The 26,545-nt window shown below is 35.5% G+C and overlaps 1 protein-coding gene across 12 annotated transcripts in view; it reads left to right on the forward strand.

Annotated features, from left to right (window-relative positions):
• The window catches only part of NfI (Nuclear factor I), a 436,655-nt gene extending 410,355 nt beyond the window's left edge, over positions 1-26,300 (forward strand). For 10 of the 12 annotated variants that reach the window (XM_083117283.1, XM_083117282.1, XM_083117284.1 and 7 more), the window contains one exon: positions 5,698-6,210. In XM_083117283.1, coding sequence (XP_082973409.1) covers positions 5,698-6,147 — 450 coding nt within the window. In that variant the 3' untranslated portion in view covers positions 6,148-6,210. Of the gene's footprint in view, positions 1-5,697; positions 6,211-14,120; positions 14,356-20,614 lie in introns of those variants that run through there. The other 2 variants (XM_083117280.1, XM_083117288.1) reach the window with 2 other exon arrangements.
• The last annotated feature ends 245 nt before the right edge of the window (positions 26,301-26,545 follow it).

Raw genomic sequence — 26,545 nt, forward strand, 5'->3', positions numbered from 1 at the left:
GCCTCTTGACAACACATTAATATTACTTCTCCCTTTGTTGACATCAGGGACGTCGGAACTTATTTTGGAGTTGGAGGGAGATCAGGTTTTCAAATGAACCAACTGTTTTTTTTACATTTCCCCATATATATTTATGTGTGTATGTTTGTGTGTATGTATATTATATATATATATATATATATATATATATATATATATATATATATATATATATATATATATATATATGAATGTATGTATGTGTGTATGTATGTATGCATGTATGTATATATATTTTATTAGGGTGGTTGCGAGTGGGTTCAAGTTACAAGATTCCTTCAGTTTTTCCCCAAGATTCTGGCATTCGAAACATTTGAAAGTTTTGCTACAGGCTGCGCAAGTCACGCCTATGCCAAGTTTGCTTTCCTGTTTTTTCGGTGTTTCGTTGAGGTGGTTGAAAATGAATTGCGGGTTTTGGACCGATTTTCGTAATCAGTGCTATGATACGTGTCAGTGATATGTGTCAGGGAGTGAAACCGAGTGCAACAAAGGAGTTTGCAGTGAAGAAAATTAATTCCTTCTGAACAACGTTTTGGAAGAAATATAAAAAAGTCATCAACTCGCAAAAATGAGACGCTGGAGCTGATGATATTTACAAACCCACCCTCTGGTATTTTGATATGCTACTATGAACAGTGGGCCAGGAACTGCTTTGCCCTAGCTGAAACTCAATGGATGAAGAAGATGGAGAAGAAACTCAGAATTTTTCACAGGTAAATATGGTTTAATTTTAGAAAATACAGAAATTATTACTATTATCATACTATGCATTGAAAACATGCAATTTAGAATGTCATTAGAGTGAACTTCCTGCAAACCTGGTAGAAAACTTTAATTATTACAGGGACTTGCATAAAGTATTTACACACTTTAGAATGCTTGTCGCATTGAACTTCTCAAGGGTATGATTTCTAGAAACAAGTATTGCATTACATTTGGGCAAAAGAGTTGTGTCATTGAGCATTATACTACTTTTTGCTGAAATGATTCACTTGGTACCAAAGTTTTATGATACACATTTCTTACATGTATGGACAAACCTGTGTTAAACAAAAATGTTGAATTTTGATCAACAAAACAATCAAAGATATAACACTGATCTGAGGGGAGTAACAACAAAAAATGAAGGTTCCTATCAGGCCCATACCCAAGGGGGGATGGGTAAGGGGAGATTGCCTCCCCCAATTAACTATGAACTATTTTTATGTTGACCTATAAAAACCTATGAAAATAACATTGACTAATTTTCAGATTTTGCAAGAATTTCAATTGTGTCCTTGCATAAATTAATGGATTGTTTGTGGAGAGAGGCAGGCTCCAGAAGTCTGCAGTCTGCAACATTTGGTAATTTTGTTTCATAACCATAAATGCAAGGTTACCAGACATCCCAATTTAGTTGGGAGAGTCCATATTTTAATTCCCTGTCCAATTTTTTTTTCAAACTGCAGTCTATCACCCTTTTTAAAAATAACATATATGCTTTATGACCATGTTTTTATGAAGTTTCTTTTTATTCTTGGAAGCATGATGAAGAAAAATTACACTGCAAGCAAGTTCCTCTTAACCTTGTTTGAGCCTGCTGTGTTGTTTCCTTGCAATCATAGTTACTGTTAAATATTGTAAGAGTAAACAGCTGTGCAGATTGCAGTGAGTGATTTGCACTCGAAAAGGGAGTTGTTTTTAAATGCTAAACTAGTAAATACATCTTCAGAAATCATTAAGAAAAAATTTTGTTGTAAATGGTAAATAATGGCATTCTGTTTTATTGTAGATAATTAATGCTTAGAAAGAACAATTTTGTATAATTTTGTTTAAGTAGTGCTTTTTGATAATATCATTTTTCTCCAATTTCATTTATTTCTTTATTGTTTTATGCTTGTATGTCAACTTAGTGATAGTTTAGATGTCATTGTACACATAAATCTTTAACCTGGCTTCTGTTCAACTACGAGTTAGTACTGTAGGTCAGTGAAAACACTCCTCTTGGTATAGATGCAAAATTCCTCGAGATACACAAAAGTTAATGTTGTCTGGAATGGTAGTGTGTCTGCTTTTCTGTTCTAAAGTTGGCCCAGCATCTTGGGTACAAGAAGGCAACTTTATAAGTCATGATGAGAAAATGTCCTCCCCCCCTCCCTTTTGGGGGTAACTCACATTCAGACACAAGAATTGTTGCTAATGTGTATCATTTCATTTATAAATATATTCTTTTCTTTAATTATCATGGCTGTTCAGTGGTGCTGGTACAAAAAAAAAGAAAAAGGAAAATTGAAAGTATTGTTAATTTGCAAAATACAATGCTATTCATATACTTTTGAGAATTAAATGTAAGCAATAAGCAACAAGTTGTTTGCCATATGACAACCTTTGTCTGTAAGCAACTGTGTTGCTGATTGTCGGGTCAAGGTGGTCTACCAGTGAGTTGAATTTTTTCTGTTACTTTAGACCATAATATTGCATCTCTACAGTTGTACATCTAGCTGCAATACTACCATAGTGGTCACATATAATAATCCAACGGCATTTCATATCTTCTCCATTTTCCGAATTTTCGGATATGCACCCTCCAAAAATATTCTGGGTATAGGTCTGACATACACTATATAACCAAAAGTCACCGGACACACCTGTGCTCCAAGTGAACTTGTCCAGTATGACATAAACACACTCGACTAACACTATATAAGTGACGGCACAAATGCAAGAACACTCTACACACCTTTGCTGTCGCAATAAGTAAACTGAGAGAATTGTGTGCTTCCTAACGGGTCATGATTGTTGGATCCATATTCGGACATTCCATAAGAGAGATTTCTCAGCAATGAAATGTGCCCCGATCCATGTCAGTGATATCATTGGCAAATGGAAACATCATAGAAGCACTGAACCCAATCATCACTCTGGTAGGTCCAGGGGGTTTTCCCCCATTTGAAATTGATTTTATTCCCATAGACATATAGATTTTCAAAGTCCGGACCAGTAAACTCTGAAGCATGTTGTGCAAACCAATTATCAGACTCGTGCCTTACCTATGATTGCAAAAGATTTCTGTCGCAGCCCAGGTGCAGAGGCCAGTGATAGAATTATTAGCTGGGAGATGATAGAACTTGGTTTTCATTATCGAGCTGCTGTTAGGAAGCCACTGATCACAAGCACTAAAGCCCAATGTCATTTGGAGTGATGCAAGCAACACCCTCATTGGAATATGCAGCATTAGAAGAAAGTTTTATAGAGTGATGAGTCACGGTACATGGTCTGGCAGTCTGATGGACGTGTGTGGACCTGGTGAGTGCCTGGCGAACAGCATATGCCAGAGTGTGTTGTGCCAATAGTGAAATAGGCGAGTTAATGGTCTGGGGATGTTTTTCCTGGTTTGGACCTGGATGCTTAGTTTTAATCAATGGATCAATGACATCTGGCATTTACCAAGTATTTTAGACAATAACATGCTTCCCACAGTGTGGAAACAGTTTGGAGTAGGCTCTTTTCTTTTTTGTGTCAACATGATAATGCTCTTGTGCACACGTTGTGGTTTGAAGAAAATCAGGTGGAAGCACTCAATTGGCCCACCCAAAGCCCTGACTTGAACCCACTCGACCAACAAACACACGTCAACTATTCACCATCTACAGGAAGAATGGAAACAAATTCCACCAGCAGTTTACCAGAACTTTGTGGAAAGCCTGCCCTGAAGGGTAAACACTATAATTATAGCAAAGGGAGGTTTGACATCCTATTAATAACATGACTGCTGCCTTCAAAACCAACAGCAATGGGTGTCCGGTGATTTTTTGGCCACATAGTGTATATACTCACATTACAACAATGCATGTCATGTTATCATCCTTTGAAGAATATTGTTCTGCCAAGGTACTTGCTTCATTGCAAAATTATTTCATATTCTGAATTCTCCCTTCTTTAGTGCTTGCAGCTTTCTGTCTGTTCAGTCCTACTTGTAATCCAAGCACTTGTCTTTGATTTCTCCACTCTCCCCCTCCCCCATTGATTTCTCCACTCTCCCCCCCCCCCCAACCACATCATGCTCAACATCCTCAAACTCTAACATCTGCTCTTGAAGGTCGTCATTGTCGGAAACACAATGTCTTCAACTTTAGAATGATCTAGATATATTGGCTTCTGAAAGTTGGAAAATCTTGAGAACAAAATCCCAAAGGCATTTTCAACTACTCTGTGCATATGTGGCAGCCTGTGGTTAAATACTCTTTTCATCATTCAAGTTTTGTCTTGAGAATAGTTTCAAATAATTTGTATGCAATGCAAAAAGCTTCATCGCCCACAAGCACAAATGGAAAGGCATGTTGTTATTTGGTGGTGATTTGAGCTTGTCTGCCAGAATCCTTTTATTAAATACAATTTCTTGAATGACACTCAACATCAGACATTCTTCCATTTCCCCCCACATTAACCATAATGAATTCATAATTAGCCTTTACTATAGCCATTAACACAGTGCTAAAAAGTTCTTGTCGTTATAGAATAGAATCTTCCCCCAGGAGGCTTATTGATTTCTACATGTTTTCCATCAACAGTTCCCACCCAGTTGTAAAAATTCCATTTTTAGGGGTGGGGGCAAGATTTCCACTGCAATGACATCTGGTTTGGCTCAGTTACTACACCCACACTTTCACACATATGCATAAAAGTGTCTCTGTTTTTAGTTTATTATTGTAAGTTACTAACAATATAAACTCTTAACAGCATTGAAAGTTTATAGCTTAAATGAAATACAAACCATTTGACGTTGCCTGTAACATGTTAATATTTTCAAAAAGGAAAGGAAAACTAAAAAAAAATGTCATCATTTCATGTAAAGGACAGCGTGAATAAGGTAAGGTAAAGTTCCCCATGCATTTAGCATCAATGTCATGAAGGCACATTTAGGGGATGTGGGGGATAGGCCATTTTGGAGTTGATGGGATCAGCACCATGCTCCGGTCACGTTTACCCCCAGGGTAGCCCCCCAGATACCCATTGATTTGAGGTTGGGTAAGCTCCAGAGCCACTTTATGTGGGGACAAGGCCAGAAAAATTCCAACCTTAGACCACCCACCCTGGGAATCAAACTCAGGTCTCCCATGCAGCAGTCAGATGCCCTACCTACTAGACCACTGCGGCTCTACACAGCACAAATAGTTGCTCTTTAAACTTTCATGGTGCCTCCCTACGGTCACCTGGAAAATTGTAAACTCCTTTGCATTTGGATGATATGTAAATAAGCTGCAATACATTGTCAGAAAATATTGAGAACAATTGTGTAAGATATTAAATTAGATGTTCCAAATTAGTTAAAGACTGAAGAGGTAATAATAATAATAATAATAATAATAATAATAATAATAATAATAAAGCTTTTGATTTTACCATGGAAAATCTACCCTTGTGATGGGCTATGTGGAATATCATGGTTGATTTGATGTATTTTACTTTGCTTTTCTTTTCAATTTGGCTAATTGCAATGATGAGGATGAAAGGTGATACGATGAAATTGATGAAGGGACAATCACAAACACACACACACAGGACACAACACAAGGCCCACAGAGGGTTATGCTGGCTGTAGGTGTAGTCTTGTTAGTATCAATTATGATCCACTGCCACAAAGCATAATATTAATTTGGTGTTTGTTTTACTCTGTAGGATACCAAAGTTAGCAGTCTAGAAGACAAACAATATCCTAGTGACCAGCAATCACCGGAGACACCAATGTTCCCACCCATTTCTCCTCTTGTGGCAACAAGCTTCAAGAAGTGTAAGCGGGATACGTGTGATGAGTTGTTGATGCTCACATGCAAGCAACTTACTTCACCTGGATCAGGAAGTGGGGAAGATGAATTTGATACCTTTGGAAAGACAATTGCTTCCAAACTTAGAAAAATGAGCAAGTTTGCCGACATGCAACGTATTATATCGGAGAAACTCATATCTGATGTCTTGTTTTTTGGGGAATTACAATCTTTGACCCCTGACACATCAATATGCATTCCAAAGAGGAACAACGAACTTGCTGAACACATTGAAATGAAAAGCGGTGCTCTTATCAACACAGATGAACAAGCTTCAACTTGTGACTATATAGTAATGAGTTGATACCACGATAGCTATTTTTGCAGTTTTTGTTGTTGTTGTTGTATTTAGGTTTAAATAAAAGTGGAGACAGAATATTATTTAATTATTTCTAATGATCTATCAGTTCTGCTATTACATTTGTACCCTCAAGGTGATGGTGACAATGGATATTGTATATATTGAAATTCTTTGTGTTACCACATCTTCCATTATTTATAAATGATGAACTTGTTCGATACGTGGTATAGTTGTTACTTTTGTCGACATTTCAATGTTAATTATAATTATACCGCATCAGGAACTAATTTATTATTTATAAATATTGTATGTATTATTTTATTTATTTAACATTCCATTTTTACCTATTTAGATTAATTGTAATCAGTGTGGTATTTGAAAAATTAATTTCCAATGTGTGTTGGGAGAGAGATTTTAATGATTTCTTGTAGAGTGTGTGTTTATCTACACATGTATGTGTGCGTGCATGTGTGTGTGTGTGTGTGTGTGTGTTTAATTTTTAATTGTTTGATATCACAATTGTTGTTTTGGGGTAAATGCTTGTTGAAACCAAGCTATCCTTGTTAGATATGGGGACTGTAAAGCCAGCAGCCACATTTTTTACTATGGCATAGTAGTACTTTATTCAAAGCTTACCTCACATCCACACATAGGAATAAAAAAACTACATTTTTGGTTAATATAACCAACTATTGTTCTTCACAGACACACGTACTTTCATCGACTCATAAAAAAAATTCTGAGCTATATATATACCTTAATAATTTATTCCTAATACATGCATATTCCTATACCTTGCATATCATAGTGCTTTTACAATTTTTTGTTCTTTTATTTGGGGGAGGGGCTACAGCCATATCAGCATACACATGCTGGTTGGTACGGCCCTGCTATATACAAATACATACTCGAAAGTATTGGGTGGGATTCAAGAACCCATTAGGTGTAACTTGGTTAGGCTAAGGGGAGTACTCCCCTCTCCCCAAATTTCCAGGTTTAGTAAAATTTACGTTATAGGTATTTTTTGTTAACCTTTTGGAACCTAATGTATGTGTCCTGCTCCTCCTCCTTCCACAAAAGTTAGGCCCCAAGTTATTTTGCTGCTGGAACCTAGATGGAAAATTATGATGATTTCATGAAATGTATGAGTGTGTACTTTATCCGATATTCAAACCCAGGATCTTAAATTGCAAAAATGGATAGATGGTGTCATCATGCTCATCATACTCTGCTACATCACACAAATATCCACATGTCATATGGGATTCAAACCCAGTACTAGTAATATTGCATATTGCAAGATGCTTCTTTGTTCATGAAGAGTGCCTATTTGTAATATGGCTATAATAGACCTAGAAAAATACGTGCATGCAAAAGTAATGAACCACTTACCATCAAATACTCTGTTCTCAGAACAAAATAATTTAAACGGCATGTTTCCTGGATGATTCATCCAATTGTGTGTCGTGCAATGGTGCACGAGCATTTCAAATCCTTGTAACTTTTCCCCATGACAAGGAAGCATAATGTGACACTGAATTTTTCATGAACACTAATAGATTTTTTAAATCTGGTGTCTTTTTTTAACTAGATGTCGCACTTTTTTCAATAGTTAGATGTAACAAGCTTCATCCATGTGTAAATAGTTTCTGTAATTTTCTCTGTCATTCAGTCTTAACTCATTCAACAAATTTATATGACTATAATTCTTGTTGCAAAAAACATTTTAATGACCAGAATCTATGTCTTCTTTCCTTTTTTAAAAGTGCACTAGCTAAAATAACACTAAAACAAGCAGCTCTGTGTTGGAGAGCACATGTCTTACCATGAGAAATTGGCAGAACACAATGGATGGGGCCAAGGAAACACAACGAAAAATGAGCAGGGTTGATTTTCCTGCTGTGAGCTGTTTTTTTGTCACAAATTGTTGGACGATTGCAACAGCCATAAATTAAGTCATTTAGATAAATTTGTGCATGCAATGAGAACGTTGGAGCACTGGAAAGCTCCAATGTATATTGTATTTCATTCAAATAAAATCGAATGATGTGTTTCAAGATGGCGAATGATAAACCAATTTCCCCCATGTTAAGCGCTATACTTAATAATTTTAGGGCATTTATTTGGCCACAAGATGGTAGATGAAAACACTACTTTCACTATCTTGCCAGAGCTTCTATTTCTGCCCATACTTCTCTAGACCACATGTTACTAAAATAGGAGACAAATAGCTCACCTCAGCAATTTTATAGCATCACTCTATATGTTGGGGCCTCCCTGATTGTATAGTGGTAGCACTGACGTACAGACTCCTGTATGTTCACTTCTGGCTGGGATTATGTCATTGTCACACAGCAAGGAATTGACCTACCATTGTTCTAATAAACTTGATTTTGTGCTGGTTAGTGAAATTGTCAGTTTTCTCTCTCTTGCCAATCAAGCAGATTGAGAGAGTGAGAACAAAGGAGAAGACGAAGGAAAAATGGCAGTAAAAGAAATAATCAGCAAGAAAGGATGTAAGCAAGAAGAAATAAGATGGGGAAGTAAAAATCTAAAAACATCATACAAGGGGGAAAAAATAGAAAGGGAGAAACTGCAAAAAACAGGGTAGCTGTGAGGATGTTTCCAAGCTTTCGGTGACTCATAAGAATGTCAAGAGTCTATTTATTTAGCCTGATATATGTATATCCAGGAAAATTCTATTGAAGTCATAATCTGTTCTTATTCAATTTTAGTTATTGGACATTGCAGTTATATTTCTTGAGTTAATCACAATATTGAAAATGAATGATGATTACATGAAGTAGGTAATACTATGACAACAATAACATACTCAAGGGCCTCCCCAATGGCACAATGGTAGTGTCGTCGTTGCCTTGTAATCAAGGGGTCCCGGGTTGGATACCTGGTGGAGGCACATAGTGGTTCGGATCCCACTTTAAACTGTAGGCCCAGTCTCGATTAGCCTTACTGTGCATAAAGTGGACTTAAAACACCAAATCAATCAATAACATACTCATGCCTTGCCCAGGATTCGAACCTAAGACATTCTGCCCCATTTCAAAATATCACAGATGCAAGCACAGAAGTCACAATTCTTGCTTGCAGGCAGTTTGGTATGTATACAAACATTGAATTGTTTAAATCATTAAAAAGGATGCTTTTTCAAAGCTGTAATATCATAAGTGCTATAATGTTTTAATTGCAAGAAGTTCTTTATTGACACTACTTAAAATCAAGGAATCTAAAAGTGGACTTACTGCTATTATGTTAATTTTTTGGAATCATAAACGTAAGAACTGAAATAAATAAAAATGTCTGGTTTCAATTTCCCATTGATATTCTAGAAGAGGGGATAATGTAACTGGTAGGCACATAGAAAGCACTTCACCTTCCATGTGTGGTAGGTTGTAAGATTCCATATGGGGACAATCATTCTGGAGTGCTGCCGATGGCTTTTGTGTGATTAAAGATGCCAAACTGTTCAATTACTTTTCACTGTTTTTTTTTTACTCTTAATTTATGCTGAAAACCAAATTCTGAAGATTCAGCAAGGAAAAACCAAACCACCCCTGATACTTTGTGCAAGCACACATACACACTATAAATATTGAGAAATAAAGTTACCCCATATGCAACAAATGAATACACTAAAAGTCAAGAGCTCTCAAACGTTTTATGGGAAGAGCCAGTAACTATTTGAGCAATTGGTTGTGGGATATACTACACTACATTTACATAATACACTAATTGATTTTTTGTATGAACTAAGGTGGGCCACATGAATAAAAACATTGTGGGACAGATGTGGCTCATGGACTGTAGTTCGGGCAGTCATGCACTAAGTGAAACAATGTAAGTCAGGCATTTTGTATCTCGTAAACATTTAATGTTGAATGTTGTAACACTATAGCTCTTTTCAGTTCTTACGTCGTGCGGTCTAGAAGCTGGCAGGGGAAGTGGGGACCGGGGAACATGCCGCTGACCAACCAGAGAACAGACCACCTAGCGGTGGAGCCGAGAGTTAGGCAGTTGCGGGAGGAAGCTGCAGGCGCTAACTTCGTTCTGCACGTTGCTGTGTTGCCAATTCACCGCGTTGCTGATGGTCTTTTGCCCCAGTGTTGATTCCTGTTTGTTATGAGCGGAATGTAGGAATAACATACGTGGGAGTAATTGTTGTCGCGTCGTGCCTAACTGCATTGTTTCTTCGATAAACGTGTATGTGGCATGTGATGTTACGTTTATTTGTACTCTCGCTGTTCCATTGTGACGCGAACTGTGCAGCATATTGTTAGGGAAGGCAAAGACAGTCTTGAATCACCGCGCAAACGAATCAAAAGGAACAGTATCACAAAGGCAATCGACGGTTGCGATAAAGATATAACAAGAAGAATTATCCTCGGGTATTATGTAAAGGGTGAATATCCAACACTGAACAAGTTTTCGTTGATTTGCATACATTAATAAGCTTTCAGTGGGGAGTTTCGTCGTTGTGAAGGATACTGAAGTATATGGGGTTCAAGTACAAAAAGAGCAATGACGGTAGACGATTTCTGATGGAGAGAGCCGAGTAACGTTTTTGAGAAAAATGCATCTTCTAAAAAATAAGGAACCTTTGCCCTATATAGGTATTTCATTTAGATGAAACGTACATAGATCAGAATTACGCTCCAACGAAAATCTGGCAAAATAAAGAGGGTACAGGGGGTTTAAAAGTGCCCGTGGGTAAAGGTGGGCGCATTATTGTTTGTCACGTAGGTTCCAGTCACACTGGTTTTCTACAGGCATGTAAATTAGTTTTCAGTGGTTTTTGCAGTTTTTAGATACGCTTGACGAAAGGAATATCAAAGACGCAGTGATTGTAATGGACAATGCTAGCTACCATTCGGTACAGTTGGAAAGAATTCCTACAACGTATACCCTTGATATCATACACTTATCGGTATTCTACTGACCACAAGATGGGGATAATATGCATTCTCAGGCCATACACGAACAATGGGACGTCTGTATTTCATGGTTCTTTCGATTTCAACTCGCCTTTCCCGCTACTCTGGCAACGCTGCAGTCTCTCTCTCTAACCGGCCTGTCTCGTTGCGCTGGATAGGTCGTTTCCCCGCTCTCCACTTCCCCTGCCAGCTTCTAGAGCGCACGCCGTAACAACTGAAAAGAGCTATAGTATGTGTAAAATGAGGGACAGAAACAGATTCAGACCCAGATCTTATTACATTTTCTCCAGTTGTCCTCAGCCCTGTAAGGTTTACGAATAACATTTATTCATATTTTCAATTGTAATCAACATTACTTCTGTTTTTAAATATTCCTACAAATTCAGAAGAGTTTTGGTGTGCATTACTCACTGCATGGTTATAATACAGGTTTGAAAAATTCATTTTAAGATGTCTTTATATTCATGTAGATTAATTGGGGCTGAATATATAGTTCTGAAGCACTGAAATTGTCCCTTCTCCCCAGGAATCAACCCCTGGACCTTTAATGACAAGATACTTGTTTTATCCACTACATTATCGTCAGTGAACAGCCAGTTTTTGCAGTATTAAGTCATTCTTGGAGCAGACGTTATTATTCAATTATTGCAAATAAACAGGTAAAATATAATACAATCCTTAAAAAGGATTGTGGAACAAAGCGTCATAGAACTGGAAACAGAAACAGCCAATTCGCATGGAGATGATTCCAATGTTGCACTTGATTTGCAGAGACCTGTCTGCCATTTCCTAATCTGCTTATGGATTTCTTTCATGTTCTTCTTGTTCTTTCTTTTTGAGGAAACTTGAGTGCACATTCGTTTTCTCAAAATTTCTTCGACACCAAAAATAAGTTGGAAAAAATATAGTCTCATTTTTAGGATGTGACTGTGGGGGCAAAAATACCTTACTGTCTCCCATCAATGATGAGTGGGGCAGATTGTCCCTCCACCTCTTGTTCCGATGTTCGTGGTGGGCATTGATTCACAAACTATCAAATATTAATGGTGTGACTTTTGCAATGTTGTAATAATGTTGTGTTGGGCAAAATATATGCAAAAATGGTAAATATTTCTGCATATACAGGATGTCTCATAGGTCAATACCTATTATTAATTTGATAATACATAATGTAGAACCCATTGTATAATGGTAACTATCACAGGGAACGAAAACTAATTCTGTACCATTTATGTTGCAGGTAACTGAACATGCCACCAACGCTTAGTACAGAAGAGCTGCAAGGTGTGAGGTATGGGAATCGGTATAGGATTATCTTCTTTCCATCCGGCCATGATTTCTGCAAATTCTATGTGGTGATCACAGTCCTTGGGAAAGACTTATTGGATGTAATGAGACTTCCAGGAGCGGAAATTTAATTCCTTTCTCAAAACAGTCTCAATGATGTAGCGTCTTTCTCTCTGCTGGCCTGACAGATTTACTTTTTAGGGCTTCTTTCGAACATTTCCTGCATGTGTGCAACATTCTCTTCTGATCATGATGTTGACGGTCGACCAGTACGTGCACATCCAACACAGAACCTGTTCTCATCAATTTACTGTGATATTTTTTGATTATTTTGGGATTCAGCATTTAATTTCGACCATTCTCAGCTTTCCACCAAAGCTGGACTTGAACTACTAGTTTCCATACCTCATACCTTGCAGAAATTCTTGCTCACTCTTCTGTGCTGAGCGTTGGTGGTATGTTCAGTTACCTGCAACATAAGTGGTACAGAATTAGCTTTTCTTCCCTGTGATAGTTATCATTATACAATGGGTTCTACATTATGTATTACCAACTTAAAATAGGTTTTTACTTACCAGATACATGTACATGATACAGTTTTCCCTAAAAAAAAGAACTGGCCAAATTTACCTTCTAATACTTCTGACATGTACTTCTAGTACAACTTAATAATCAGGTCGGTAGGTAATTCCAATTAACATATATTGATTTATAGTTATTTAAGTCTCTCATAAGCCTTACTATTATTGGATGTTTTCCTCTGATACAATGTTCTTGATTGAGTATTTTCTTAGTTGTCATGGATAAATATTTTGATTGTATTTATTTTAACAATATTTTTATGGTGTACTGGTAAATAGTTGCAAAGGTCATTTATATAACTATATTTGTATTTTAACAACAATTGACTTATTTAATTAACAAAATTTGTTTTGAAGAATAGGGCAGTTGTGTAATATACTGCTCAAATAATTTAGGGGAATGATGAAAGTATGGCAATAGCTATTGTATGTTAGAACTCCACATAGTAAAAAACACATTCTGTGAAACAGGTACTGGAAGCTTCGTGGCCTTGGGGCCTCTAAAGTGAATTTAAAGCTAGTCGTATTCACCAATTCCTTCTTGATATATTCTTAAACATTTACTTAGCACTACAACCATAGGATGAAATATACTACAACTTTCTAGTTGGTTGAGTGATCAAATTGACAATCTTGTTACTGAATGTTCCAGTTTAATAGTGCTGGCCTGGACATAGGTACCTTTCATCATGATCAATACCAACTGTTCATCATTCAGCCACACAACATAAAATATGAAAAAGTACAAATAACTCTGAAGTTATCAGTTACCGGTTTTCTGCATTGTTACTGCAAACTGCAGCAAAAAATGTTCAACAACATATTGTGGTATATTGTATTGTATTATATTTTTATTATGTAATGGCACTTTTCTACCTCTGTAGGTAAATCACAAGAATAATGATGAATGATGATAAAAGAACAGACACAATAAATACCATACTTTCACTAGGACTTGAAACTAGAACCTTCAGAGTAAAGATTGTGAGTTGAAAACACAGCCCAATTTTCTAGTGAGGTTACTTTACTTGTAACTCTTTAAGACTTGTTTTTCAATTTTTATTCTACCCTCTCTCCAAATTTGTGTGTTTTTGAAGGTAATAGTAAAGTCTTCTTTTTTTTTGTCACATAAGTCTTTTTACGTTAATTTTCTTTACAGTTATTCACTTACCCCAGTATCAGCCCTGTAAGTGCCATGTCAGGAGTAATTAGTCCAACAAATCTCAGTCTCTTCACATCACCAGTTACAACTCCAAGGACCACTCCTCGCTCCACCCCCATTCCCCGTTGGGGGAATACACCCTTCATAAGTTTGGATGAGGACTACAATATGATGACTCCCCTCATCTCGGGTAGCAATCCAGAGAACAATACTGGTAGCCTCATGGATGATGGTAAGTGTGTCAAAGAAAGAATGTATTTAAGGGAACTGCAGGTAATATCTGTTGTATCACTGTAATACAGTAATATACCAGGTTAGTCGAAAAGAAGGAGCAGATTTCCAAATGTTGTTTCCAACAAACCATACATGACAGGAACATAATCTGCACATAATTGAATAGAGGAAAGTTCCAAGTTTGAAATTTGCTTATGATGAGGTAGCTGTTTGTTGAATCTATGGCGGGGTTCACGTTGCACTTCCACAATGGATTCACACTTCACAAATTTTAGCACACTAAATGACTTTTTCTGTGGCATCGTCATTTACCTGCAACGAGAAAAAAAAATCATTATTAGTGCACGAACGAAACCAATTGTCATGCAACAAAACGTTGAACATTAATCTATCCAATGATGTGCAGATTATGTTTCTGTCATGTATTGCTTGTTGGAAATACCATTTTGAAATCTGCTCCTTCTTTTTGACTAACCCTGTATTATTCAACTTGACCATGTAATCTTAAATATATCACACCAGTTTTAAACAGTGTTCTAGTTTAGTGTTGAATGTGTGGGCTCAGTGGTGGTCACTGCATTTCAGAAAGGGATAGCAAAAGCTAGGAAACACCCACCCACCCCCTTAATCTTGCATATATATATAACAACTTTTATATAATATTTGCTACTATGTGCAGGATTAAACACCTCTGTGGCCAGTATGATTGATACTTGACTCACCAGCTGATCACCTAACCCCTAGATATGAATAGTTCAGGCTACCCTGGGGTATGTGGAGTATGTACCACTGTATGAGTATGTAGAAATCATTTTTAGACATTTTGGGAGTGTAGAATGTAGAAACATACATTTAGTTACAGATGAAGTAGTACAGAAGTTGATCTTATTTTTATTTATAATAATAAATAATGCAGAAAAATGTAAAATCCAGGAATCTAAACTCGGGATTCCTGTGTAATACCCACTTTTTTGTAACATACCAAAATTTGAGGATGCAAAAACATGAACTTTTATTTGTGGAATGAGATTGAACCCAAAAGCTCATATACACTAACTTATTGTGTATAAACCTTATATTAGATCCATATATCAACTGTGAATGTGACAATGCAATGACAATATCTGCATCATATTCTGTCTGGTGAATGTTTGCTGCATCCTTCCTTCCTATAGATTTTTTAGGAATGCGGTAGAAATATCAGTACCCTATTAGTATGGGTTTATGGGTAAAATTGCTGCTAAGTTTACCAATCTGATATTTCTATAAATAGCAAGTAATATAATAGAAAATTCTTCCAATTTTTTTACTATTTTTATCAGTATATAAGTTTACTTGGGTTGGTTTGAAGGACATTTTGTTGCAGTGAACCAGTGTCATGAAACAAATTGCATTAACAATGTATGTGCAGAGTGACTGTGCAAATATTCATGATCTGCCTGCCACTTTCTCAGTGGCTGTTTGATGCCTTGGAGTGTTTTCAGGAATTTTGTAGAATCTTTCATCTCCTGTTTTTATTGCCAATCATTAGATAAAGTTAGGTAGTAATGTATTGACTCAAATGTTGGAATGGTGGGCACTGACAATTGAAATTGATCTATGGTCATCTTGGTATTTCACATACCCAAATAATAAATGATCACATCATTTTGTAGACCCTGCATGCATATAGCACTTATATATATTTTTTTTTTTTACATGTAGCATAATATGCAACTTTTCTAAGCATTAAGTTTTGTATATCTCACACCTAATTATGTCAAATTCTTTATGTGTACTCTACTTATAGCAAATCCAGTGTTTTAAAACCATTCAGATTTTCTGTTGCTGCATCCAAGGTCCTTTAAAAAAGTCAAATTAAGAAATAGAATTAGCGCTGCATAACTAACATATTTTAAAATAAGTTACGTACCACTGTGTTGTCAACTTATTAGAAGCCATTCCTTAAGCACTTGTTACTGTCTTCCAATTTGTTCTATCTTTGGTACTTCTCATCTTTACTCCTTAAATTAAATGAGCAAGTTGAAACATGTGGAACAGGTTTTTTCAGTGAACTGTTACCAGTAAATATTTACATGATATTCCATTCTCACCCGTGAATACCGTACATACTTTTTACTCACATATTTTGCAATAATTTCAAAGAATGTCATTGGAATGTAGAATAAGAAAAAATGTATAATGACAATGGACAAGTACTCTTACAAATTTAAAAGGAAATTCTACTGTATAATATAACTATAGTACTATATAATAAGTAATTTTAAAAAATGTCTTAAGATATTGAATTCTTACGAAAATACTGATATAATTTGATTGAAAACTTCCTACAAAGTACACTCTTAATTTTTCCATCTATTGTGTGCAATTGAATGTTTGAAAAATGTTCTCTCTCAAACAATCTGCTGCCAAGAACAAATACATTATTTCTAAACAACCTGGTGTATGTATACAGATATATGTATATGTATGTACATAGATATATGTTTGTATGTTTGTGTGTGTGTGTGAGAGAGAGAGAGAGAGAATATATTGTCGTATGAAAACCAGAGAAACGTAACTCTAAAAATGCAGTTTTCTGTTTTGTTTAACACTAGAAGGACGGGACCCATCAATTTGACGAGTGATCCTATTTTTATTGTAATTTTGACAATGTTAATTTTTCTCCACAGCTTCCATGTTTTCTGACTTTTTAACAGATATTAATGCTATACCCTTGTGTAAAAAGTTAAACTTTTATCTCACGTGTAAAGGATATTATATTGGATTACTACCATAAGTACAATCACCCGTCATTTTGACGGGTACAGTTTTTAGGTAGATGCATCTGTTAGCAGTAGTGTATTCTAAGTGTGAGTGAACCTTAGATCATATTTGCTCATTATTGTTCGTCTAACGGATGTATTTTCAAGTTGAATGTTAGTTCAGAGAGGCCAACGAATTATCTAGAGTAATCTATTCGCTTACTCTATTTGGCTCAGTTCAGTGTCCAATATGTTGCCCGAACCTGGCTTACTGGATCGTGATGTAGCTTGATTTGTCAGATGTCGAATCTAAGGGAGAGGACGATGTTGATGAATATGGTGAGTTCAGAGTAGATAATGACAATGCCAGAATAGATGTTCATTACATACGACTTACAAACTTGTCTACAATTATTCTTCAGATGAAGATGTTCAAGAAGATGGCAATACATGTGAATGTCGGCAGATAGATGTTTCCTCTTGTATTGATTTTTATCGAATGATTTAGTTCATTTTACTTCACTTTTGTGCCACTTTTGGCTAATTGCGAAGATGGGTAAGAGTGATGATATTATTAAATTGATGAATGGACACTCACAAACATCCATGCCCAGGCCGGGATTCGAACTTAGGAACCCCGGCGTTGCAGCATGATGTGATAACCACTATGCCACAGAGGCCAAGGTTTTCTCATTTCCAAGTGAGTGTTCATGTGATTCTAATTATTGTGATAGAATAACGTAATTATATTTTTCAAAAGTTCCCATCAATGAAAAAGGGAATCGTAATCTAAATGGTAATGAAAAATGTTTCTACAAATACAAAAACTAAAAAAATAAATAAAAATACACCATAAAGAAATAAAATACATCCATAAAAAATAAAAGGAATAAATTAAATAAATACATGAAATACACATACACACCTTGGTGATTTATTTATATATTTATGGATATATTTCATTATAATTTTGACAATGTTAATTTAACTCCACGTCTTCCATGATTTAACTGAATATGAATAACATGATCCTTCTGACCAGATATTTTGTTCCTTTTGTGCCCCTCTATTAGCCACTGCATGAGGCATAATTTGTAATGAATATTTATAATGATGTGAAGATAAAGGAAATAGAGAGACACAGGAGTTTTTTCACTTTCAGAATAAAAGCAGTGAGAAATATTGTATGGAAAAACTGTACCCGTCAAAATGACGGGTTCGTCCTAATAGCTAGTTAGGAAATCACCGTCCTCCTAGTGTTAATGTATCACCTCTGGAGTCAGATCAATGTATCTCTACTTCCAATCCTTAGCAGTAAGGTGGAGTCACCTATCTCCAATTTACTGACTCTTTTTAAGAGCCAGATATATTCCTAATTATGCATCTCTCCTGTAAATTTGATAAATTGGAGGTACATCCCTCTGGTTCTCACATGACAATATTATGCATAGTCTATAATAGTCATCATGATTTATCAATATACAAGGGATTTTCTGAAAATAAGTTTTGTGAGTCTTTTATTTGTATCCCTGAACTTGTTTGAAAAAGCCATTTTCTTAAAATTCAGTACCCTGTTTACAAGGAAGGTGCTACTGACATGTTCCACACCCATGTCATGGTTTGGTAGTGTGACAGAGTCATGACTGTCCATTTTAAAGCTGGAACAAGTGGAAGTCATTGGGTGCAAAATCAGGGCTATAAGGAGAGTGGTCCATGCATTCCCGAGTGAACCTCTTCAGAAGGGCTGCTGTTGTCACTGCTCCACGAGGTCTCGCAGACTACCAGAAAATCACTTGTGCTACCCTCTTCATCTTCCCAGCTAGGATAATTGGCATAAGCATCCCCCCCAGCTAAGAATTTTGACTTCGAGCACGGACTCTGATTCCATATGTTGGACAAGAAATTACTATTATTGTCATTACCGTTGCTTCTCAAAATATTGACTAATCACTCGCCATGAACATAGGTGGTTGGGCAGAAGTGTGCTGGTGCCACATATGGGAAAAGTAAAACGAGAGCAGGACAAAAGTTGCTGATTCCCATGCATTGTGTGGCAATATCAACCTGGCTGCCTTGCCTAGTTCAAGCATCACACCGACTTCTCTCTGGTGCACTTTTGTGTCATTCCTGACCTTTCGAGCAATACTGTCGGTTTGTATCACATGGATTACAAAGACCAAATCTACAATGAGATCTTCCATTCTCTGAAACCTCCGAACACACGGGGTTGTGCTCTGATGTGGCAGTAGCATAAACTTCTGCCACCTGCCTAATTTCATGGCCGTGCGTTTAGGCATCCCAGATGGTTCTAGCTCATAGTGTAACTTTAGTACTGTTCCATTACACCACATGTAGAAGAATAGTGTGACTGGATTACAGATTTATCTGTCTACACTCTTGTAAAATAATTTTGTAGTAGTAAAATAGAATATACCAGTATTATTTTTCTTTACATTTTCATAGGAAGTATTGCCCTGCATAGTGTGACCATGATCAGAAATGTGATTAGCATGTGGAATGCTTTAACTGTTGTTGCGTTCATTAGTATACAGAGAGTATTTATCTATTTAGTTTCGGATACAGTATTGAACAACCATTTTATACTGAAACTGTAATGGCAGCAGAAACAACAACAATAACAATAAGGCTAAGCCGATTCCCACACTGATACCAATACTCTTAACCTATTCCCACTGATACCGGTACCAATGCTTGAAAATTTTAACAATTAAAAGTTGTTCAAAATATTAGTGGGTGAGTATTGCAGTCCAATTATAAGCATCAATTTACCAGAGTTTTGCTTTAAAATATTCAAAAATTACATCAGAATATAAAAATACCTGTTATGTAATCACAAAATCAATGTAATCTTAGAATTTTGCAAAACCTCCAGGATAATTCGACTCTGAGAAAGTGTTGGGTGGCATTTTTGCAGAGACTGCGAACAATCAGAACACCATTATTGGTAAATAAATCCAATACCACTGGTATCAGCTCAGCCCTAAATAACAGTTATAGTGCAAATAACACATAATTATACTAAAATTTAGTAATATATTATTGCAGATAATTATCTACCTCCCCCATTACAACAAGAAAGTGTTAAATATAGATAATCACTTATTATAATACTTCTTGAATGATAAAGAGTTCCAAACATGATTCCTTTGCTTGTCGTATATACAATTTCTGCTCTAACTACTGGTAATACTCAATCCCAGTATATCAAACTGAAGTGTAGTTTCTACACAACAAATTAAAAATTTCTTGCTTGACACATATATATATATATATATATATATTTTAATTATTATTATTATTACATAATACTTTGGTGTTTGCAGTTGCATAGAAGCAGAATGAATGTCATGTTTATATTTTACTACATCTAGGGTTTGGTAATATACTTAGAATCATGCCCCATTTAATGAACACATATTATAGTTTGATTGCATAAAGTGTCCTTGTGTCCTGTAATATGTTGCAAGGGTGGTGTTCTCTTTGCTCCAACAGAAGACTGATGCTGTTCTTGGTTACCAACAGAAAGATACTTCAATCCGGTGGTCCATAACAATGAGGGGCTTGACGCAAGCAACCAGGCAATTGCAGCTACATCTGGTGCTGGAGCCCAGAGTTCCAGTAGAGGTCACGGTTCAGGTGGGGCCACGCCTACTCCTCCAGCAAGGACAGCCTCAAACCCCAGCAGTGCTCCATCAACCCCAACAAAGTCACAGTCATCTTAAAGTTTTATTTCAGTGCTAGGTTTTGCTCAATTTTATGCCATGATCGGAGGGGGATGTGAAGGAGAGACAAGTTTGAAGGCAGAAATGTGAAGTGGCAACTCGTGGTAATTGACCTACTGTGCATGTTGGCCATAATGAATAGTCAAGTAGTTTGCACAAGTGATTCACGATAATGAGCAGCTCTCTGGGTAATAAACTACAGTCTGTACAGTTTACAATAAACATTATCCTATATCCCTTGCAACCCAGACTTCAGCAGAGAAATTAAACTTTATTAGGAAAACGAGAAATGAAATTGTATGGAAATTGATGAAGCCAAGAGAAGTTGGAAACAGAATGTGATAAGTGTCTAGTTCAGTTGAAGCCATTGGTGATGTGACTTTGTTTGTATATATTGTCTTTATTACAGGATGATGAACTCAGTTCATCAATATGTACTTTTAAAATATGAAGACAGTAAGTAGTATGCTATGTGAACATCACAAATTACAAATAGTAGAAGAAGGGTGTGTCATAGGCCAGACCTATTGATCACAAAGGGCCACATTTACTTTTTGTAACCAAAGACTTGTAGCCTGTTTTAGAATGTAGTGGTGTCTTTCACAAGCTAGCATAGCAGGGACATTTTACATTTATTTTTAATTGTAATAATTATTATTTTTATGCCACTGTAATGAAATGTATACCTTTTGCTTGTAACAATGTGCTAATCTGTTTGTGTTGCTGTATAGTGTATACGAATGAATTTTAGGGGAAACTTGTTGCCTCTTATATAATGTTTGAATAACTCACACTGTTATTCCTTTTCATTCTTTCATTGCTTTGAATTTTTATCAATTTTTAATGCTATTTTCTCTTTGAGTAAACACCAAAGTTGTATGTTGCTTAAGTCTGTTCATGACATTTGTTATCTGTTATCAATGTTAATAGAATTTTTTAATTCTAGTGTTCATTTAATAGATTTTTTTAAAAAAATAACCACCACAAGTTATGTACAGAGAGTAATCACGTCTAGAAATGAAAATAGTGTACATATATAATATGTATGTTGTAGTACATGACATTGCAAGTTTAAAACCAGCAGTTGAATTACATTGATAATATATTTATTTTGTGTTATAGCATTGTTATTTTTAAAGAAATTGGTTAAAATTTTAGAAACAACTGTTGGAAGATATTAATGGCATTAATTGTGAACACAGTTGTACCTAATCGTAATACTTTGATCAACAAAGTTGCTGCTGTTTTATTTGAGATTTTCTATTTGTATGCAGAACTAATCTTTGTCATTTGCGACATGTGGCAATGTTATATTCCTTTGAGTTTTGTTTAGAGTCCATGTTATGCACAGATAGACTAATTGGGATTGGGCCTACAGTTTAATGTGGGATCTAAACCACTGTGTACCTCCACCAAGTATCGAACTTGGGACCCCTTGATTATAAGGCGAAGATGTTATCACTACGCTATTGGGGAGGCCATATTTCTTTGAAACAAAGTCTGCCATTGTAATCTTTTAATCAGATAACCATTCATATGTATGCATATGTACATGCATGCATGTATTGGTGTATGAGTAGAGGGGAAAAAAAAAGATGGATATATGTTACAACTGAATATTTGCTTGTGGATATCTGTAAATAAAATAGAGAGCAGAAGAAGGGGAAACAAATGGAGGAATGCATGCAGTATATGAGTGTTACTGTAGCAATATATATATATATATTTATATATTCATTTCAAATATTTAAGAAAAATCAGTAAACAGCAAATTTGTAACTAAATTGTGAGAAAAGATATTTCCAAATGGCAAGGATTTAACACTGAAACCCAAAGTTTTAAAATTTGAATTGAACAGAGTCCTAGTCACTGAATTACGTTGCCAAGTGTTATCCAGAATGTTTCTTTGTTGTGTGTAGTGTCTGTGATATGTTATTACCTCTGTGGCAGGGCATTTTTGACAAGTAAATTGTAATACATTGGGGAGGGTTCTTTCTATATTAATCCAGTGAAAATGGCTGCAATAATTCGTACTCTCTCTTTCTGAAAACTTATTGTTGTTTTATTTTTTTAATAATATAATAATAATAATAATTTAGGTGTCCTCAGAATGTTGCATAATATTGTAACTATGCTAGCTTGATGACACACTATAGTGTGAATGTTTGATAGTCTGCAAAATATGAATTAGATATGCATTCAATCCAAGATCTGGCATGTTTGGCCATTTGACAACACTTGAGCATGGTAATCTGAAATGTAGTACCTTTACATACTGTTTACCAATCTGTGTTCTTTATATACTGAACTTCAACATACAAGACTGAAGGAGCCTATTATATGGGAGGTGAATAAAAAGAGTGCAAGAACTGCATCTATGTTATATAACCAACATTCAGTTTGTTTCTATGGTGTTCAGTTCATATTTTGAATGTGCCATAAGATAAAAGTAGGTATATCCATGCTCATTGTACTGGCCCATATAGCTCCTGAGGTAACCTGTTAGTTTAGGGGAAATAACAACATTTACATGATTAGCTGTAGCTTTTGAATTTAATATCATAACCATTGTGACTATTTTATCAGGAGTAAGGCACTTCACACTCATTTTTACCCTAGTTGCCTTGCCAAAAAAAAGAAAGAAAGAAAAAATGTAATAAAGCAATAGGTAGAATTCAAGCATTTAGCATGCAATAAGGGCATAATGTTATACTCATGACTGTACTTCTAAGGAGAGAGAAAATTTATCTGTTGATGCCAAAACAAAGAAGCACGTGTTAATAGTGTGCAATATTGCATAGCATAAAACAACTCTGCCTGAGTTCAAAAACCAATGTAACAGGGAATAAAAAGAAGAACATTTGTTGCATTAGCTTTAAAAGAAAATGATCCAAATTGCAACATCATGTTCTAAATAATCCTGATGTCAGTCTGCTAATTCTAGGTTAGTCATATTTAGAAAATGTTATTTATCTAATCAGATAGATAATATTCTATAGCAAGTAAAATACATAAATTTAATTTGATTGGCATCAAGACATGTCAATCTCTAGAAAATAAACTTGTAGCAAGTATTTGAATTAGAAAACTTAGTTACAAAAAACCTAAGGTTAGCAGATTGATTTGTACAATGTACAGCTTACATTTTCCTTCTTTTGCTAAGGTACAAACTTGACTAGCCAAATGGTAGTTTTCAAATCAAAATGTAGTGGGTCCAGTGGCAATCAAGGTCCCAGTTTGTAGAGTAGAGTAATCCGGAAAGACTTTTGATAAATAGCAACTTGTTATATATTGTTATATCTACACATTGTTGAGAATATTGCAAATAGTCAGTTGGTTCCTTTATTAATAACTCTGTTAACAACAAAGGCTCAATATATTAATTGTATATAGACAGTTTCTTCTGAAAAAGAAAAAAAGCTAGCATGTTGAGTAGTAACTCATTTTTATAGATGACCTTTTTAGTGTTTTGTTTGTAAGGAACCATAAATTTGTGCAGTGTTATTGACAACTAATCCAACTTGTAGTTGCAGTTGTAAAAAAATCCATCATATGCTTTTTATTTTTATAGGATTTCATTTTGCCACATTTTGGCTGTGTTTGGGCTAAGGGAATAAACAGTTGCCAATTACAAATTATTAGCCCTGTCATTTTGTGGATGCAGGGATTTTACTGGTAGAGTGTTAGTCTTCCTGTATTACAGTATATGAAAAGAGTTGAATTGCAGTGGTATTTTATCCACTGCGAACCCAGCACCCCTATTCTCTTGTGGTTTTTCTGATTATTGCTGCTGTGTGTCCTGGTGAACTATGTGAGATCTTATAAGAGATATCTGGTGTCAGTTGTGAATGAAAATTGATCACATCATTGGTTATGGACTTGGTTCATCAGAAATATTCTTAAACATTGTATTTGTTACAAAATTTGAACGGAAGTACGTTGCATAATATATTTGATCTAGGTATACCATAATATGAAATGACAAAAATAATGTTGCCTTAAGTAAAGGTTTTGTTTTTAATGTAGAATTTGCCAATAATGAACAGCAAATGTTCTCAGTTTTGCTGCTTCAAAGTAGAATGATATTCTCTTGGCCAGGGTAATGTCTTGCCAAGAAATTTTATTTGTACTGTAACAGAGCAATAAATACCTGTAGTGCCTGAGAATGAGATGCTCCAAACAACAGTTTTTACATGGACACACAAACTCCATGGAAAGCGAGACCATTCAAAAGCTGTCCATGTCTTGTGTAGAATTTGAGCTGAAGTGCTGCACTCCATTTGGGAGAGGTCTTTTGTAGTTGCTTCATTTTTTTTTCAGCATAGTATAGAGTAGTATCAGGTAAACAGTTGCGAGCTGTACAATTATAGTCAGTCGTTAATTGTACAGCATTGCAAAGTTATTAAAAGCTGATTACACAAAATACGTAATGGGCATTGGTTACTAATAACTCATGTAAAGAGTTGATAAAATATGCTTTCATAGTGAGAACTGTATTGAGGTATTAACTATTAATAATATATACTGTAACATATATGAAATTAGAGCAGGTTAATAATGATTAATTGTCAGGATTGAATCTGTACATTTGTGTCATAGTAAGCCTAGCATCTCCGTTTGTGTGAAATGACACAGTTACATTGGTTAATATTGCTTCTATTAAGTTTCTGCGTCATGTTCACAGGCCCCCATTGAGGGAATGTTAAGTTGTTGTGTCAATGCGGTTCCTGTTATACAAAGCGCTGAGTTAAGTCTGGTAGATATTTTTCAAAACCACAAACAAAAAAAAAGTACTGAGTTTTGATGTGTTAGATGCTAGGGTTTTTTTAATAAATTATTTAGAATGTTTTTTATTTATACAAAAATATAAACATTAGTGTGGATAACTTGCAGAAGCCCACACTTTAACTTGTGTAATTAGGCTAGTATTACTAGACATGCTAGTATTACTAGTATCTGAGAGGTTGCAAGGGTTTTATAACAGGCTTTAATTTAATGGGAGACTGGGAATAAACGTTTGCCAATTCAGATGATGTTTTGACGGTACAAATTGTCATTGTGATACTACTTTGTTTTATATTAATCTGACTATGTATTGTATTTGCAGTAGTAGTATATTTGCCTTGAAAGGTAGCCAGAGACCAATGTGTGATCTGTTTTGTTGATTGATTAAGTTAGAGAAGTTTGTTACACTAGTTACAAAGAGTTGATCTGTGCTTTTCTTTTTTGTCTTTTTTTTCATATTCATTCCTAACAAGCAATTTACTATTATCTTATGATGATAGTTCTGGCAAGAAATGTACTAATACTTTACATCCTTTTACATCCCCATGTTATGTTTGTTATTTCTCAACATGTCATACTCAGTGCTCTTATTATACATTTTTTAAGTGGTCTGTAAGCTTTAAACTTTAGTTGTGTATATCATGGAGACAATATAGCTGAGAGGATTACAAAAAATTATTACTGTATTTGTTATTTATGCACACGGTGCAACATATAAGCATGCGGTATATTTTAAAAATATATAACCTGCATTCCCAATCCCACATACACATTTTAGCTATGAATTGTCATATTCGTGTATGTTACTTCATCATGATTAGCCAAAAGTGGCAGAAAAGTGATGTCAAGTAACAAAAAGACAAATATGTTATACTCAGTGATGTGCCCAGGGATTTTGTAAAGGGAGCCAATTAAA

Source organism: Lepisma saccharinum, chromosome 2, assembly GCF_977018435.1.
Source record: "Lepisma saccharinum chromosome 2, izLepSacc3.1, whole genome shotgun sequence".
Taxonomy (NCBI): domain Eukaryota; kingdom Metazoa; phylum Arthropoda; class Insecta; order Zygentoma; family Lepismatidae; genus Lepisma; species Lepisma saccharinum.